Source organism: Bos indicus x Bos taurus, chromosome 10 (genome assembly GCF_003369695.1).
Source record: "Bos indicus x Bos taurus breed Angus x Brahman F1 hybrid chromosome 10, Bos_hybrid_MaternalHap_v2.0, whole genome shotgun sequence".
In the NCBI taxonomy this organism is placed as follows: Eukaryota; Metazoa; Chordata; class Mammalia; order Artiodactyla; family Bovidae; genus Bos; species Bos indicus x Bos taurus.
Genome location: NC_040085.1, coordinates 73229948 through 73249797, shown reverse-complemented (window position 1 = coordinate 73249797; position 19850 = coordinate 73229948). Strand labels below are relative to the sequence as shown.

The following is a 19850-nucleotide window of genomic DNA, read 5'->3' as shown; positions in this document are numbered from 1 at the left end:
CAGCCTCAGAATGGCTGCATTTTCTTGGAAATGAAAGCCAACACACTTTTATTGAGCTTCTTTTAGCAAGAGGTCAGGGCTGTGGAAGATGGAGTAACAGGCGTCAGCTCTGTCCCCAAGGACTTATAGTCTAGCAGGTGACCTGAGTTGTGCACCCACAGAAGGGACAAGAGGCAAAATGAGCAGCTACCTCCCGCAGGTGTGGGTCACTTGTGTCAGGAAAGAGGAAGCCATGATGAGTGTTCGCTCCTCTCCAAACGTTAATTCCCTTTCCTTTTGTTTAGAGCTTTTTTCTTTTTTCCACAGTGCTATAGCTTCTAGTCCTGAGTTTCCTAAATAAAGCTGTAGCAAGTGATGAAACTATGAAAGGAGATGGACAGAGGTGGAAGTAGAATGGAGACAATAGGGAGTTAGTGATTAATGGTACAGAGTTTCTGTCTGGGGTGATGAAGAGTTTTGGAAATAGTGGTGATGGGTACACATCACTGTGAATGTACTTAATTCCACTGCATTTGTACACTTTAAACACAGCTCAAATGGTACACTTTATGTATATGTGACCATCAAAAAAAAAAAAGTTAAAAAGAATGGCAAGGACAGAGGGTGGATGGTAAGGACCATATGTGCTTCTCTGAGGGAAACTGATGGGATTTCTCAGAAGGGAAAATCCTTCCTTCTCCCCAGACACAAAGCTAGCCAGAAGCTCTCAGGAAACCCAACCCTAACAACAGGAAGGGGAAAGTGAAGTGTCTCCACATCTAAGCTGAGTGGGGGACAAATGGTTAACAAAATGAAAGGCAGGCAAGACCCCAAATACAGATGGAGGCAGAAACACACAGGGGGACCAGAGCAACCCCACACAAGTCCCTCCCAGGTGTTCCCAGACCAGCTTTTAACTCACTTCTGCTAATTTCAGTGTCACCCATTCCTTGATCTTTGCAGCTTTTTCTTGAACAACTTTTGCCTCTTCCGCTCTCATCTGCTTCTGCAAGACGGAAAGGGCCTTTAGTTAGTCATGGCAGTCCCTGGTTTAGTGAATAAATGGAGGTGGCAGGCCCTGAGAAGAAATATTACCGGACAGGATGGAGGTGAGCCAGTACAGAAGACACATTCATTTATGAATTTTTCGAAAATATTCTAAAGTGAGAAAGGCCTTCCTAAGCATACTACAAATACAAATCCCAAATAGTCATGAAGGAAAAGACTAATAAATCTACATCATCACTATAAATTACTATACAACCAAAAAAAGATGCCCTTAAACAAAATTAAAAGACTAACTGGATGGCTTCCCTAGTGGCTCAGTGGTAAAGAATCCACCTGCCAATGCAGGAGACACAGGTTAGATCTCTGGTCTGAGAAGATCCCACATGCCATGGAAGAACTAAGCTAAGCCAGTGCACCACAGCCATTAAGCCTGGACTCTATAGCCTAGGAGCTACAACTACTGAAGCTCACGTGGTCTGGAGCCCACACTCTGCAACAAGAGAAGCCACTGCAATGAGAAACCCGTGCTTGTAACTAGAGAGGAGCCCCGGCTCGCCATAACTAGAGAAAAGCCCGCACAGCAACGAGGACCCAACATACAGCTCCCCCCAAAAAAAAACCCAACTGGGGGATGATTTGCAACACAAATGATTTACATACAAAGGGGATAATTTGAAATGATCAAACCAATAAATTATGCAAAGGATATGAATAGGAGATAACAGCAAAATTAAGGTAAAGAAACCCATGAAAAGCTGCGCAATCTTAATTATAATTTTAACAATGCAGATTAAAGTGAATAGACTAACACAACCTAAAAGTGACATAACCCCAAATTATCAAGGGCGTTGGAAAACAGCTCACCTCCTACATCCTGGCAAAGCCTTTTGGGGGAAACACTTGATAGTATTTGTCAACATTTTACATGTCCATACTATTGATCTAACAAATCTAATGCTTAGGAATCATTAGTTGCATTGTTATTGGATAAAGCAACAAAACAAAAAACCCCTCAAAACTGGAAATAACCTCTAAGAGTCCACAAATAAGGGTTTGGCTGAATAAACAAAATGAAAATGGAACGCTGTGCTCTGATACACAGGAAATGGTCGCAAAGAACAGTGATTAGTGGTGAGGAATGGAAATGAAGGATGATGCCAGAGGGAAAAATGCTGTCATTTTATATCCTTCTGGTCCATTTGTATTTTTTACCATAAGCATGTATTACCTTTACAGTTAAAACTCAAAAAATAAAGGTAAATTAGCACATGAGTGCAATTCCCTCAAAATAATCAATAGTATACAGTGATCCCTCGGTATGTACCGGGATACTGGTTTCAGGACACCCTGCAGATACCAAGATCCGTGGGTGCTCAAGTCATCAGATAAAAGAGTGGAGTACAGTCGGCTCTTCCTACTGGTGGGGTTGGCATCCACAGATTCAACCAACCACAGACCTGATTCCACAGATGTGGAGGATCTTTATATACCCTTTTCTATATAAAAGGGTACTCCGCCCTTTTATATAATGAACTCCAGCATCCGTGGATCTTGTTATCTGTGTAGCGTCCTGCAACCAGTCCCTTGTGGATACAGAGGGACCACTATAAAGTGAAAAGTGAGGTTTGCATCTGAAGAACAGCAGCCTAGGGAAGAACAAAATACAGGCTGTGGGGATCTGCCTCTGCCTCTGAGGCTGATTTGCTGCTGGGCACTGCGCAGGCTCCATCATCCCCTGGTGATGTCATCTCTAAAATGGGCAATGACACATCTCCCTTCCGGGTCATATTGAGGATGAAGGGACAGAATGTGCACAGCACAGCGCCTGAGGAGCAGGTGATAACCCGTTCCAGAACGAGTTCCCTGCTCTAAAGAGCATGGAGACAACTGGTGTCTTCTCAGCCGTTCGGAGACCACCTGGAACGACTTTGGTTACCCTTCTAGGGGAAAACGGCCTCGAAACTATAAGATGATGGATGTAAGCCCCAAACAAGAGGGTTGGTGGAAATGAGATGGGGCTATGAATATGTCTGACTCAGTATTTCAGAGCTGGAGAACTGGTAAGCTTTTCTAGTGCAGTGGTCCCCAACCTTTTTGGCACCAGGGACCAGTTTCGTGGAAGACAATTTTTCCACGGACTGGGGTAAGTGGATGGGAGGGATGGTTTGGGGATAATTTAAGCACTTTATTGTGGGCATTATTTCTATTATTATTACAGTAGCTCCACTTCAGATCATCAGGCACTAGATGCTGGAGGTTGGGGAGCCCCTGGAGGTTTGCATACTGGCCACAGGCCAAATCCAGTCTTCCACCTGGGCCTTCCCCAAACAGCCCTGCCCATTCATTTCCGTGTTATCCAAGGCTGCTTCCAGGCCACAGCAGCAGAGTTGGGTAGTTGCAACAATGACCATGTGGCCTGCAAAGCCAAAAATATTTACTACTTGGCCCTCTACAGAAAAAATTTGCCAACCCAACCTAGCCTGATAACCTGATCTTTATGTGGCTATGGAAACTGAGGCCCAGAGGGTGAAATGACTTGCCTCTGTTAGTTTATGGCCTGGCTGGGACTAAAACCAGGTCTACTGACTTGCAGAACAGCATTTTTCCTATTCTGATCTGGTCCTAGTATTACCGTGAAAGGATTTTTTTCTTGACCTCAGCTTTAGCAGGACGCATTTTGCCCACCCATGCCAGATGCTGCCACTTTTAACTATGGACCACTCAGAAGAGAAATGTGCATGCGTGCTAAGTCGCTTCAATTATGTCTGACTCTGCGACCCCATGGACTGTAGCCCACCAGGCTCCTCTGTCCAGGGGATTCTCCAGGCAAGAATATCAGAGTAGATTGCCATGCCCTCCTCCAGAAGTCTTCCGAACTCAGGGATTGAACCCATGTCTCTTATGTCTCCTGCACTGGCGGACGAGTTCTTTACCACCAGTGCCACCTGGCAAGCCCCAAAGAGAAGACAGGCACCTAAAATCAATGGGAAATTGACGAAAGATTCCATGTGTCAATATTATACTTTCCCATGATTTTTCAGGAAGACACGGTGCCCCACACTGTGGCAGGTAAAAGCGGAAATGTTCAGTGACTACTGGCGAATGGTTACGAATGTACCTGTGACAGTGGGAAGGCATTAGCAGGATCAGCTGGGAGTTCCATAGACAGTACACATGTGGAAAATTGCAAGTTGTCTGGCCAAGCTATGAAGTTTTTTTTTTTGTTGGAAACAATGAAGCTCTGGCACCAGGGAAAAGCTGGGTAGGTAAGACCAATGGCAGAGGGGAGGGACAGAATTAGGATGATGTTAATGAGATCACGACGGGGAAGCTGGGTGTATGGGACTGGTGGCGGGGGGTGTCCCAGATGTCCTCTCCAGAACAAAGGTGCTGACTGGCTGCAACACTGGGCACTGGCCTCTCCTGAGTTCCATGCGCTTTTCAGAGGAGGCAGCAACCTTGGTCTCTGCCTACTCAGGTGCATTGAGAGACTTCGGCCAGCTGAGGCTGACAGTCTGGCTCTGTGCTGCTCCAAATACTACATGTCCCACAGGTTGGCAGGGCACGTGGTGGAGAAGGAAAAGCTCTCCTGACCAAACACCAACCTCGTGTCTGACACTGTACCCTGACTCCCTGAGTTCATTCTGCCGACAGCCCTATGACATATTACAACCCCTATATTACAGATGTATAAAAAGAAAATCAGCAATTTAAGTCATCTGGTCACAGGTGCTAAAGATGGGATTCAACCCAGATGAGTCAGCCTCCAATTCCGTTTCCCACCACATCCCCTGCCTGGCTCCTCATTCCCCTTCCAATAATTACATCTCCATGCGGATGAACAGCCTGGTGAGGGAGTGAGCCCCTGCCACCAGAGGCTGAAGCAGAGGGGCTCTGCTCAGGGGCTGTGGGCAGCTGCTCCAGCTGCTGCAAAGGGCGCTAGTACTTACCTGCTTCTCCAGCTGTGCCTCCAGCTCGCTGATGAGCTCATCTTTGCCCTGCATGGCTTTCAGCAACTCTTGGTACTTCCGGTGCAGGCTGCCTGCTGAGTCCACATTCATCAGATTGGACAATTTCACCTTCTCTTCCATCACACCCACCTGGAAAGTACCAATTATATCATAGGGTGGGGATGCAATGCCACTGACATGGGATGGGATGCTTCCTGATGCCCCAGCTTGTGACTCCAAGGCAGAGTTCTTACCCAGGGCAATGGGAGCCAATTAATTCAGTGACCATTTATGAAGCCTCATCTGGGAAAAAGAAGGAATTGACGAGGAAGGAATAGCCAGGTGTAGGGCCATCTAACTCTGGGGGCCCCAGTAAGGACAAGCTGGACAGGACAAAAAGTCCTGGAGAGGAAATGCTCCAACCTCACTGTGACAGACGCATTTGCTGCTCATTGAATCTTCATGAACTTCCTAATACTTCTCAGCCATCTTATAGTTAGGTGGCCGTGGAAGTCATGAAGTCAATGGGTCGGAGTGGAACGATGCATTATTTCTGGGCTGGAGTATTTACGAGCTGGTGCACAAGCACCCAGCTCTCTTTCCCTGCCATGGCAACCAAGAAGACTGCATGTGCTAGCTGATTCAGCCGGAAGATGGGGAACTCTATTCACCTGGATCCCCAGATCACTGTGTGAAGCAGAATCCCTGGCTGACCCTCAGTAGAGGTATCATGAATGAGAACTAAATATGATAAACTGTGGACATGTCAGACTCCACAGGTTACCTCAGCATAACCCAGCCTATTTGGACTATGCCACGCATCTGCTCACTGCCCTAACCCTTACCTGAGATTCCCTCATGCCCATAGAAAGCCCCAGGCACCTTTATTTGTTCAGAAGGTCTAACACATGACTGCTGGTTTTCCTCGTCCCAGTAAGAAGCAGGTCTCTCTGGGGCAGACCACATTGGTGTGATGTGTCCATGAGTGTCCATGGGAAGGGTCAGGAAAGGTCATTCTCCCTGCACACTCCCACCGTCTCCTCCCCATTACCTGGGTCTCCGCGTTCTCTGCTCTCTGCTCTGCGTCCAGCAGCCTCTGCTCCAGCTCCTGCATCTGCTCAGCCAGAGAGAAAACGAGATATAACTGCGGCGTCCCTGCTATGAACATGGCATCAAGGCAACACATGTGAATTCTGCAGACGCTACACACAGGCCGGCTTAAACTACTCCTTGCAAGAGGCTCAAGAATATCAGGGTAAAGATGTCCATGGCAGCCCTGGTTGTTGTTCCGTCACTCAGTTGTGTCTGACGCTTTGCAACCCCATGGACTGTAGCACGCCAGGCTTCCCTGTCCTTCACTATCTCCCAGACTTTGCTCAAATTCATGTCTGTTGAGTCGGTGATGCTATCTCACCATCTCATCCTTCGCAGCCCTCTTTTCCTTTTGCCTTCAACCTTTCCCAGCATCAGGGTCTTTTTCAATGAGTCAGCTCTTCACACCAGGTGGTCAAAGTACTGGAGCTTCAGCTTCAGCATCAGTCCTTCCAATAAATATTCAGGGTTGATTTCCTTTAGGATTGACTCATTTGATCTCCTTGCTGTCCAAAGGACTCTCAAGAGTCTTCTCCAGCACCACAGTTCGAAAGCGCCAATTCTTAGGTGTTCAGCCTTCTTTATGGTCCAACTCTCACATCTTACATGACTACTGGAAAAACCATAGCTTTGACTGGATGGACCTTTGTTGGCAAAATGCTGTCTCTGCTTTTTAATACACTGCCTAGTTTTGTCATAGCTTTCCTTCCAAGGATCAAATATCTTTTAATTTCATGGCTGCAGTCACCATCTGCAATGATTTTGGAGCCCAAGAAAATAAAATCTGCCACTGTTTCTACTTTTTCCCCATCTGTTTGCCATGAAGTGATGGGACCAGATGCCATGATCTTTGTTTTTTGAATGTTGAGTGTTAAGCCACCTTTTCCACTCTCCTGTTTCACCCTCAGGTAGCCCTGAAGCCTGGGGCAGGTAAGGAGCCCAGAGGTGCTGTCCTCTCTACGGTGAGTGAGAAAACTTGAGGTCTTTCTCCCTCTGGGGGCCCTGGGAAGGGGCAGCAGTGCCACCATCTCTTCCTGGGGCGTCCTCGCCCAACTCTTGCCTTCAGGCTCCTCTCCCAGGCCGTCCTCCCCACAGCAGCGGGCTGCAGGCAGTGCCCCGCCACTGCTCGCTACGTGTCTGACATGGACCCTGCTCCCACGTGAGCCCCCATCATCAGGATGAGGATGTTCCCTCCCACTGGGAACGGCTCAATGGCTGGGGACAAAGACTTACTCTCCTTCTCTCAGGATGCCTCTGACTGCAAATGGCATTCATGGATATCCCCTTCTTGATTGTTTTAATCTTAAATAGAGGTTTAAGACACATTTCTTAAAAATTCTTTCTTGCTTCCCATAGAGGTCTGAGGATCACAGCAATTCTTGAATCTCATGCCAACTGGCCCAAGGAAAGGGACCAATGCTCTTACACACAGAAGCTCATCAGGGAACAGATCTAAGTTAAAGCCTAAGGAGCAGCTCAGGAGCAGTGGGGGCATCTCTGCCACTTCTCGAGCTTACAGCCTACCGAGTGGAGTGGATTTCAGCTCCCACCATCCCCCTGGTCAGGGCTCAGAGGGCACTGCCAAAACCACACGCCATCACATAAAGGCCCTGCGGAAGCACAGCACAGTCACACATTCCATTCTCCAACCAGACGCCAGGGCCTAGTTGAGTCAACTCCTGCTTCCCCTACCATGCCTTGTCTCAGGGCAACAGGTCTGCAGGAAAACCATACTAGAGGCGTCATGTCCCAGGTGTGTCCTCCGTGCGACTGGACAGGCCTCACGTCCCAAGCGCTGGTCCAGTCCTCGCCCACCTTATCTCTGCAGATTTGGCCTTTTCTCTGGCTACTCAACTTTCTGCATCTAGCATGGACCCTGGCTCGATATTTACCAGTGAACTGAGCAATTAATTTTCTCTCTTTCCCAATCTCTCTTCTGCCTAGGTGAAATTCTGCCTTCAGGCTTTGATTGAAGGATGGAAAAGAAAAGAAGTCCCCCGGTCTGGTGCCAGGCAGTGAAAGGAGGGTTACCCAGGAGCGGTTCAAGTTAGAGAGCCTGGAGAAACTGCTCTCAGGACCACCTTCCCTCATCCATTTTTTCCTCCTTGGAGTTGGGGAGAGACAGATGTTTTCAGTACATGTTCCCTTTGAAAGGACAGAGGATACCAAATAAAACCTCAAGATTTACAACCCAGGGGACAAAAATGCTCCCTGGGTTCCCAACAGACAGGACCATCTGTGATAAGCATTCCTGTGCTCAGTCCAAGGATGTCTGCATCTCCTCTTTCCTTCCTCTCCTGGGTTTAATAATCATGATGGAACCTCTTGACTCAAGCCTGAGACACTGGGTTTGTTCTGGCCAGACTCAGGCATCAATTATAGCCAGATGGCCTTTCCAAAATCAAACAGTCCTTGGGACATCGTAGCTACAGGGGAGGTAACAGCATAGAATAAACCAATCTTATGGTGATAGGCATGGTTGCATAGTGCAAAAAAACATTCTACTTGGTGGAGGGGTGGGGTGGTGGTTGACACATAACCCAGTGACCACGTTAGTACTATATAACCCTTCCCCCTTGGGCACCAGAACTGACTCTTCCAGGAGCAAATCAGGTTCTCTCTCCCCAGAAAGCCGAAATGTGGGATTAAGAGGCCAGAGATGAGAGTCAGGGGACTGCACCAGAGATCATGCACAAACTTTACCAAGTCATGATTATCAGCTAAGTCCTTCAGTTCTGTGATATGTCCCAGGACCTTCCCAATAAATGCCCTATTTAAGCTAGCCAGGGTTGAAATTTCTGCCCACATCAGGAACACCTCTAACTAATACAATTACTAGGAGCATTTAATTTTTAAGAACACAATGAAACACTGATTGGGAAGGCTTTAGATTCTTGACAAGTTTCCTAGATTCACCTTCATTTAGATCTGACATCTGCTCTGTAGCTCAGAAGACATATGATTTCCATAAGAAATGATCACTCATATCCGTGACCTTACACAGTAAAGAAACCACGGTAGAGGGAAGAAGAAGATGCATTTGAGTCTTACCTCCCACTTGGGCATTTCCATTTGGGTCAAGAGTGATCAATGACACAGGTCAGAGCCATAAATCACTCTGTTATTAACGATGTTTGAGCATTCTACCCCCTAAATTTTTAATGTCAGATATCCTTTAGGGTAAGCTATCACTGAAGCAGATGGGAAGGAAGGCGCCCCTGGGAACCTAGGGTCTTCTCCCAGCCTTGGCCTGACTGCCACGTGGTCCTCCTCACCACCCACCCTCCAGCCATTTTTATCTCCTAGGCAAGGGCACTTGAGACTCAAAGCTAAAAGCAGTCTGTATTCACCTTTATGCTGGGGCACTCTCTTGTCTCTAAAACAAATTTCTGAACATTGAAACCATTTGGCACATCCGGTAGTTTTTTAAAAGAGAAGAGTATAAAAGACCATCTATGTATCCATGACTGTGCTCCAACAATTACCAACATCCTGCCATCCTTGTCTGAAGAGAATATCTTTAACATCATGTTTCCCTCCATTTTTATGAAAACACATTTTCTCCATTGCTACGGGAACACTCCCAACTGTGCCTATACCTGAGTGTCGATTTTGGAGTTTTCAAACTCTTAATTCCAGGATCGACACAATTCATGACGGCAGATTGTCCCCTGCACTCACTCAAAGGGCCACACTGGGAGATCTGAAAAGGTGATACAGGCAGGCCCCCTTATTTGGGTTCTGTTTCTCCTTTCAGAGGGTTCCCTAGGACTGAGTCCTCAGCTATCCTTTTAGTCTGGGTGACACGCTAGCCAAGGTGGCGTCAGGTTTGGGCGGCTGGCTTTTAGGCAGGATCCACTTTCACCAGCTTCGACTTACACATGAGACTCGTAAGCCATCCTAGAATGGGCTGCAGTGACCCGATGAAAGGTTCTTGGCACTAACCTGGTATTTAATCCCCATGTCCACAGCTCCTTTTGGTGCTGTGAAATACTGGCCCCAAGGCAGCAGGCACCCTCCTGTGCTCCCAGGACAGACCTGCGTGCTGAGCAGTGGTTCAAGCCCGGAGCCTCGCCAGGCTGATCTCAGCTATCCCTCTGAAAAGGGCTCAACGTTCTTACCACTGCATCACACCCTCTGAAGAGAATGGTACCGGTAAGCAATAAGGCTCTGGAGCCCGGCTGGCCCCACCACAGTGTGACTTATAAATTCCTTAACCTCTCTGAGCCTCAGTTTTCTCACCAGTAGAAAAAACAGTAACGAATGTCCACCTCCTAGGGTTGTGGTGAAGATCACAGGAGATGCCTCACGGCCAGCTCACGTGCATAACCTGGCACTTCCCGAGCAGTTTGCAGATATAAGCTACTTGCTGGATTTTCACAACCAAAGATGGGGCTTAGGACCAGGCAGACCAGTTTCCCTGGGACAGTCCTGTGGTCACCTGTCCTCCAGAATAATGAGTAATAGAGCCTTCCTTTCTCTCTCCAAAGTCTCCTGGTTTACATGATAAATTACCTGGTCATGCTGCTTATGATCCATCTACAGAAAGAAAGGCTTTAAGTCAGGGCTATTAGCCTACAGAGCATCGTGTAAGACCTACCATGTTGTGGGCATTTAGCCAACACAGATATATCTAAACAAGGCCACTTGTATGTGTCTGGCACTGGCTAAAGCACTTTCAATGTATCAACTCATTCCATCTTCATCCCAATCCTAGGAGGCAGGTCTTGCCTAAGGTCACACAGCCAGGAGGCAGAGCCAGGATTCAAACTCCAGAGGACTGGCTTAGTCTATTATACCCTCAGCTACCGCTGCCCTCACATCCAAATTTCACGTCCTGCAAAAACCCAGACTCCAAAATGCAATCCCCGATTCTCAGCTTCTCCTGAAAACTCAGGAGACCTGGACACGCGACAATTACCTTTTCTTCTGGCGACACCTGGCTTCCTCCTCTAGCTATACAGCACATTCCTTGAATCCTCCCCAGAACCCTCCCACTGAGTTCATAGAAGCTTAGTTAACTTCTGCATTCATAGAAAATTAGTTAAGCCTTTGAAATTACAACCCCCAGTGCTAGCTATTAAATGGTTCTAACTGTGTTGTCATCAAAGACCTTGATTCTCAGCTTTTTGTTTTTTAATATCAAATCCTGTGTTCAACTGAAATCATATTCTTATTCCCATATATATAAAACACACAACTGTGGGGCTGCCCTGGTGTCCGAGTGCAGAAGAGGCAGGAAAGAAGGGACTCCTAAGTCTTGTCTGTGGGTCCAATGGCCCCACCCAGCCCAAAAGTCCCTCTGAGGCGCACAGGGCTCAAGGCTAGAAGGATGGCTGAATGGGGCCCAGGACATGTTCGGGGCAGGAGTTTGTGGCAGTAGATTTCACACCCTCAGGGGCACAGTCATCCACACGGATCTTGTTACAGATCCCTGCGTTGTGCCCACAGAGGTTTTTATTTAGCACGTCTGAGGCATGAACCCAGGAATGTGCTTGAAAAGAAAACCCCAGGTGATCCTGATGCGGGTGGTCCACAGACCACTCTCTGAAAAACGCTAGACCAGCTACAGAATGCAAAGCAAAGCTAACTGACTCCTTTGGGGATGCAAACATCCCAGGGCCAAGCCCCCATCAGTACAGGACTCTTCTCAAATGACTTTATAGGAGTACAAAGCTCTAGCAAGACTACAGTTCCTGGGAAACATTATAGTGGGCCTTATTAAAAAATGGGGGTTAGGAGAATAAAAAAAATTCTCTACACTCACACGCACATGCATGCACACCCTTAAACATAGTGAATAAAAGTTCTAGAAGGCAAATCGGATCTATCAGCAAGGAAATCTGCTAAGGCTGATTCTGTGATGACTTTATGCAGACTTTATTTCCAACTAGTCCTAATTAGCCCTAGTGTTCTCCTTTTATATAACAGTATCGGCCTTCTCACAAATTCTGAAGTATATAAGGATGTTTTTCTGGGTTCTGTGAACTATCTTGCTCTGTCAAGCTGGTGCCTAAACTGAATCGCTGCCTCTGTATAATCCTTGGTCAGAGTGGGGAAGAGCAATAGTCATTGTTCCTTTGTTTAAGGGACTGAACGGAACCATTGATACACTCAAAAAAAAAAAAAAAATCCTGAAGTACAAATTTTTGGTATATAAATATAAAACTGAGTTACTGTATTTCAAAACCTTGGCTGGAGAAACCAGTAAGGGATTCTAGAAAAAGAGGAAGTGCGTACAGACCCACCAGAACAGGCCTCAGGAAGACCTGCCTCGGTTAAAAATATTCAAGCTAAAAAATGTGGGATATTTTATTACATAAAGTCCTCTCTTTAACAGATCCACTCAAATCCCCTTTGGAAGCAGAGAGGGAGTAAATAAACAAAAAAATGTTAAACTCGTTTTAGTCCTCATATTGATGCCATGTACTCATCATGATAATTCCTACGAAGCTCTATTGCAGATAGATGCCATCCTCCCACTTTTCTGAAGGGAAAACTGAGGCACAAGGTTGGCAAGAATGAACAAAGTCCAAGGGACTTTTAACACATCCAGCTCTTAGGACAGCATCAACTTTTAGATTGATCTAGGCTTCCCTGGTGGCTCAGAGGGTAAAGGGTCTGCCTGCAATACGGGAGACTTGGGTTCAATCCCTGGGTTGGGAAGATCCCCTGGAGAAGGAAATGAAACCCACTCCAATATTCTTGCCTGGGAAATCCCACGGAAGGAGGAGCCTGGTAGGCTACAGTCCACAGGGTCGCAAAGAGTCGGATACGACTGAGTGATGACTTCACTTCACTTCACTTTAGATTGATCAGATTAGCTGTGACTTCTTCAACACAACCAAGAGAGCCGGAAAAACGGCTCCCGGAAGCAGAACAAGACGCGACCTCCAAAACATGAGCCATTCTCTCGACTCCTGTGCCAGACGGAAAGTGAGTCCACAGTTCACCTGGCCCCCGGGATGGGTGGCCCTGGCAAGGGCACAGCAGACCGTGAGAGGCGTCCCAGCAGAAACAAGGTCTAGACCTGTCTCCCCTCCTCCCGTCTCCCCTCCTCCCGCTCCCTCCCCTCTCTCACCCTTCAGTTCAGTACAGTTCAGTCGCTCAGTCTGACTCTTTGCAACCCCATGAACCGCCGCACGCCAGGCCTCCCTGTCCATCACCAACTCCCGGAGTCCACCCAAACTCATGTCCATCGAGTCAGTGATGCTATCCAGCCATCTCATCCTCTGTCGTCTCCTTCTCCTCCTGCCCTCAATCTTTCCCAGCATCAGGGTCTTTTCAAATGAGTCAGCTCTTCATATCAGGTGGCCAAAGGATTGGAGTTTCAGCTTCAGCATCAGTCCTTCCAGTGGACACCCAGGACTGATCTCCTTTAGGATGGACTGGTTGAATCTCCTTGCAGTCCAAGGGACTCTCAAGAGTCTTCTCCAACACCACAGTTCAAAAGCATCAATTCTTCGGCGCTCAGCTTTCTTTATAGTCCAACTCTCACATCCATACATGACCACTGGAAAAACCATAGCCTTGACTAGACAGACCTTTGTTAGCAAAGTAATGTCTCTGCTTTTTAATATGCTGTCTAGGTTGTTCGTAACTTTCCTTCCAAGGAGTAAGTGTCTTTTAATTTCATGGCTGCAGTTACCATCTGCAGTGATTTTGGAGCCCAAAAAATAGGTGAGGAATTATCTGGCAGCCTTGACATTTTTTCTTTTTTAAAAAAATTTGGTTTTCAGCACAACGATTTCATGTGTCAAATGACAATTCTGAAAGAGGGAGTCAGGTATGAGCAGGCTGTGTGATGGGGAAGAAGGAGGGCTCCTTCCCAAGCCTTAGCAGCCAGCGGGTGGCATCTGATCACAGGCAGGGCCCGTCCCCTGGGAGACACGCAGGCTCGGCTTGCCCTGCACCACTGCCAGCGGCGAGTGAGTGGCCATCAGTCATCCAGGCAGTGCCATCTCCACGAGCGGGCGGGCTAGTGGGCTAACTGTGTGGAACAGTGGCAGTGGAGGGGGCAGGCAGGTGAGGGGGTGGGGCAAAGGGACCCAGCTGACCTGGCTCACCTCGGTGCAGGTGGGTGCTGATGATAACTAAGAAGTAAGTTCTGGGAGCAGGGACAGGGATGGCGACCAGGGCCCAGCCCCAGCAGGAGCTCTCCTGAGAAATCTGGGTCATCTCTTCCTAGGACCTGAATCTTACCTTGATGTACTGGGGAAAACCTCTAATGAATTGCAGAATCTGGCCTACTGGTTTGGGGAATGACAGCAGATGACAAGAGCGGCCTGACATTGAGCAACGCGGTATTTATGGCCTTAAGGTTTCCTGCCAAGAGGTCCGATGTCAGGCTAATGCCCTAACCCTGCTTAAGTCTTCCAGCCCATGATTCCTAGTCAAGATTTCTTTCTCTCCCTTCTCCACTCCTATACCCCCAGGCTCTTCTGCCCTGAGTCTAAATACTTCTCCTTTCTTTACTCAAGTCCCACCCTGAGCCCCCAAGGTCTTATGGGAGAGCGTTCTGGTTGCTTAGATGATAAGTACTGGTACTTAGAGAGCATTCTGGTTACTTAGCAAATAAAGTCTGGAAGAAAAGAAAGGGCTGATATTATACTCTGTTGGCCAAAGGGTTCGTTTGGGTTTTTCCGCAAGATCTTATGGAAAATGCTGAGTGAACTTTTTAGCCAACCCAATAGAAGTTCAACCTCCCCAGATCCAAGGGGCTGTGGAAAAAGAACATGTTTATTTATAATGTGTTTAAGGCCACTGGGGAATAGGGGAGGAAAGCATTTAAAAACGCTTTATTTTTCTATCATGAAATGTTTCAGGCCAACAGAAACGTATAGACAATAATTTTTAAAAAAACACGTATCCACTATTCATCTTTGTCAAATCTTAATTTTTGTCAGATCTGCTTCTGACTTTTTATGAAATAAACCTCTACAGACAGCTGACGCTTCCAGTGTTCCTCTCTCCAGTGTTACTCCTCTCCTTTGTACGTATGTACCCTACACTTGACTATGTTTACATTTTTACCTCATTTGTAAACACCCCTCAACAACAGACATTACTGTTTTGTGCAAGTTTAATACTTTATATAAACTGTAGTTTTGTATACATATTCTTCTGATCCTTTTTGTTCAGTGTTGGTTTTTGAGATTTGTTGATCTTAAACATATAGCTTTACTTGACTCATTTTTAACTGCAATGTAGTATTCCATTGCACAAATGCACTCAACATAGTTACCCAATCACGTTGATAAACATTTAGAATATTTTCAACTTTTCATGCATCAATGCTGCAATAGACATTCTTGTATAGGTCTATTTATGACCAATATATTTGGATTCCTTATTTTTTTTAATTGAAGTATAGTTGGTTACAATGTTGTATATGGATTTATTTCAACTGCTGCATTTTGTGCTTTGTATTTACTCCTTATTTTCTATATTCCTGTTTCTCTTCCCTGCCTGGATTTAATAGATTTTATTCCATTTCCAGTAGCTACTCTCCTGATTGGAAAGTCATACATTCTATTTGTTATTTCTATTATTCTAGACACAGATGACATCACCCTTGTGGCAGAAAGTGAAGAGGAACTAAAGAGCCTCTTAATGAAAGTGAAAGAAGAGAGTGAAGAAGTTGGCTTAAAACTCAACATTCAAAAAACTAAGATTGTGGCATCCAGTCCCATCACTCTATGGCAAATAGATGGAGAAATAATGGAAACAGTGACAGACTTTATTTTCTTGGGCTCCAAAATCACTGCAGATGGTAATTGCAGCCATGAAATTAAAAGACGCTTGCTCCTTGGAAGAAAAGTTATGACCAACCTAGACAGCTATTAAAAATAGAGACATTACTTTGCCAACAAAGTGTGTCTAGTCAAAGCTATGTTTTTTCCAGTAGTCATGTATGGATGTGAGAGTTGGACTATAAAGAAAGCTGAGCGCCGAAGAATTGATGCTTTCGACCTGTAGTGTTGGGAAAAGACTGTAGTGTTGAGAGTCCCCTGGACTGCAAAGAGATCAAACCAGTCAATCCTAAAGGAAATCAGTCCTGAATATTCATTGGAAGGACGGATGCTGAAGCTGAAACTCCAATACTTTGGCCACCTGATGCAAAGAACTGACTCATTGGAAAACATCCTGATGCTGGGAAAGATTGAAGGCAGGAGAAGGGGATGACAGAGGATGAGATGGTTGGCTGGCATCACTGACTTGATGGACATGAGTTTGAGCAAGCTCCGGGAGTTGGTGATGGACAGGGAGGCCTAGTGTAGTGCAGTCCATGGGGTCGCAGAGTCAGACATGACTGAGCGACTGAAGTGACTGAGACTTAAAGACTTCTATTTGTTTCCCACATTCTCTTCTCCCCCTATTTGTCATATAGGTAGAAGCTCTGACTTTTAACAGAGCACATGGTTATCTAGAATAAAGACTACACTTTCCAATCTTCTCCGTGGCGGGATATAACCACATGAATAAGTGGCCAATGGGATGTGAGTGGAAGGAATGAAGGCAGCCTTTGGGTCATGCTCTCAAAGGGAAGGGACCGGAATGTGGTCATGAGGGTGAACCACCTTCAAACATGCGCAGGCCTCCCCGCAGAGCTAGGCTGCTTATGTCTGGAATGTCACATGAAAAGGAATGGATTTTTTAAACACATGTACTGCCTGGCTCATCCTGTTTCCTAAATCTCAGGCTTCAGGTCTTTCATCAACTTTGGAAACTTTAAAGGCATTATCTCTTGAAGTCATGCCTCTCTTCTCCACTTCTGGAATCTTCAAAAAGGATCTTGTCATTCTGGCATCCACGTCTTAGCCTGTGTCTTCATCTCTCTGCATTGCCCTCGAGTCTGGGTTATGTCCTCAGGCCCATCTTTCCATTCCTGAGGCCTGTCTCGCGTGGCGCCTTATCTGATGTTAATCTAGCCACTGAGTATTTCATTTCGGTGCAAATATTTTCCATGTCTAGCAGTCCTATTTGGTTCTCTTTCTGATCTTTTTGGATGATGTCCTGTCCTCGTCTTATATTTTCAATCACTTTATTATGTCTTCAATAGTTTTATTTTGGGGAGGGCGGGGGCACACTGACTGGCTTGTGGGATCTTAGTTCCCCAAGCAGGGACTGAACCTGGGTCCTCAGAAGTGAAAGTATGGAATCCTAACCACTGGCTGCCAGGGAATTCCCTCAAGTAGTTTTGAATTCATGGACTTTATAGTGTCTTGCCCACAGTTCTTAGAACAGTTGGAACAACAGTTACTAGAAATTCTTGGGGGGCGGAATTGAGTCCAGTCTGTTGCATACATGGACTCTCACTCACTGTGGGCTATTCTCTCAAGTATTCAGTCACTGTGGATCACATATTCGTTTTCACTAAGGACTTTCCTTTTTCCTGTGTAGGTAGACATTTGTGTCCTTGCCTGAGAGGTAAAGGGACTTGCCCTCAGTCACAAAGCTAGAAAGTGGCAGAGCCAGGTAGTCTGGCTCCAAAGCCTGGGTCCTTGTCACCAGCAAGCAGGCTGCCTTCCACAGTTCACACTCTTAACAGAGGGTGAGCAGCAGGGTGGGGATATCCATTCTCCTCTCCTAAAATATCGCGGGGACCTTCAAGATGGCAGAGCAGTAAGATGTGGCGATCACCTTCCTCCCCACAGATACATCAAAAATACATCTACATGTGGAACAACTCTCCTAAAATATCTTCTTTCTCTGAGAGAAAGAAGTATTACTTCTTTCTGAGTAATACTTCTGAGAAAGAAGTATTAGGGGAATAATAGAACCTCCACTGCAGACACCCATGACTCAAGAAGTGATCCAAGACCAAGGAGATTTGTAGCATTTCTTTGGTGTGTTACAGGGAGAAGCAGAGTCGGAAAGAATGCCAGATGACAGATTAGTAAACTGCTTAGATTTTGATCTTTGAAAAAAAAAAACCTACCTGGGATTTATTTTATGAGTGTGGGAAGCACCTTATTAAAAGTTCACCTTCCTTGTATTACTAGTTTTGATTTGCATTTCTCTACTAATGAGCAATTTGAGCATCTTTTCATGTGTTTATTAGTTGTCTGTATGTCTTCTTTCGGAGAAGGCAATGGCACCCCACTCAGTACTCTTGCCTGGAAAATCCCATGGATGGAGGAGCCTGGTAGGCTGCAGTCCATGGGGTTGCTAAGAGTTGGACACGACTGAGTAACTGCACTTTCACTTTTCACTTTCATGCACTGGAGAAGGAAATGGCAACCCACTCCAGTGTTCTTGCCTGGAGAATCCTAGGGACAGGGGAGCCTGGTGGGCTGCCGTCTATGGGGTCGCACAGAGTCGGACACGACTGAGGCGACAGCAGCAGCAGCAGCAGCATGTCTTCTTTGGAGAAATGTCTATTTAGGTCTTCTGCCCACTTTTTGATTGGGTTGTTTTTCTGGTGTTGAGCTGTATGAGCTGCCTTCGTATTTTGGAGAGGGGTGGGATAGGGTAGGAAGTGGTAGGGAGGTTCAAGAGGGAAAGTGAAAGTCACTCAGTCGTGTTCGACTCTTTGTGACCCCATGGACTGTAGTCCATGGAATTCTCCAGGCCAGGATACTGGAGTGGGTGGCCTTTCCCTTCTCCAGGGGATCTTCCCAACCCAGGGACCGAACCCAGGTCTCCCGCATTGCAGGCAGATTCTTTACCAGCTGAGCCAAAAGGGAAGCCCAAGAACACTACAGTGGGTAGCCTATCCCTTCTCCAGTGGATCTTCCCGATTGTAATTTAACCGTGGTCTCCTGCATTGCAGGCGAATTCTTTACCAACTGAGCTATTGGAGAAGCCCTTTCAAAAGGGAGGGGACACATGTATACCTATGGTTGATTCATGTTGATGTATGGCAGAAACCAACACAATATTGTAAAGCAATTATCTTCCAATTAGAAATAAAATTTTTTAAAAAGTTCACCATACTGCAACAGGTACTAAATAAGCCCTAGAGATCAAATCCACAGTATAATGAATATAGACAACAATATTGTACCCTAGGGCTTCCCTGGGGGCTCAAATGGTAAAGAATCCACCTGCAATGCAGGAGACCTGGGTTAGGTCCCTGGGTTGGGAAGATCCCCTGGAGAAGGGAATGGCTACCCACTCCAGTATTCTTGCCTGGAAAATTCCACGGACAGAGGAGCCTGGCGGGCTACAATCCATGGGGTCTCAAAGAGTTGGACATGACTGAGTGACTAACACTTTCACTTTTCATTGTGCTATAATCATCAAACTTGCTGAGACTAGAATGTAATTATTCCAACCACTAAAATGATAATTATGTAATATGATAGACAAGCTAATTATTGCTGCAATGGTGATCATATTATAATATATAAATGGATCAAATTAACATGTTGTACACCTTGAATTACACAATGTTATATGTCAAATATATTACAATCAATCAACCAATCAATCAAACCTCTAAAAAACAAAAAATGAAAAGAAAGTTGGCCTTCCCCAACTCTCCTCTCTGACAGTGATTTCTTCAGGGATCTTAGAGACTACCTGCTCCCCAGGACTCACCTTGTCGGCCAGCAGCTCTCTGATCTTGCTGGCCTGCAGTCGGAACCGGAAAAGCTGGGTTTCTAGGGCCAAGCAGCGCTTCTGCCAGTCCACACTGGCCCGCGTCTCCACCGTGAGTTCTGCCATGATGGGAGCACCTTGTGGAGATTCCAGGGCGCCCTGAGGACCAGCATACAGAGAAGGGAAAAGATAAGTGTGTGAGGAGGAGTTCGGTGGGGAAAGGAGGAGATCGACGGAAAGCAGAGGAAACAGGGTGGGGAAGGTAAGTGAGCCTGG

General features: G+C 46.3%; 1 protein-coding gene across 4 annotated transcripts in view; it reads right to left on the bottom strand.

Annotated features, from left to right (window-relative positions):
• The window catches only part of PLEKHH1 (pleckstrin homology, MyTH4 and FERM domain containing H1), a 58357-nt gene that overhangs the window by 25261 nt on the left and 13246 nt on the right, over positions 1-19850 (bottom strand). For all 4 annotated transcript variants that reach the window (XM_027552230.1, XM_027552231.1, XM_027552229.1 and 1 more), the window contains exons 2-5: positions 19575-19733; positions 5989-6051; positions 4938-5087; positions 902-985 (exon numbers count right to left, since the gene is read on the bottom strand). In XM_027552230.1, coding sequence (XP_027408031.1) covers positions 902-985; positions 4938-5087; positions 5989-6051; positions 19575-19700 — 423 coding nt within the window. In that variant the 5' untranslated portion in view covers positions 19701-19733. The remainder of the gene's footprint in view (positions 1-901; positions 986-4937; positions 5088-5988; positions 6052-19574; positions 19734-19850) is intronic.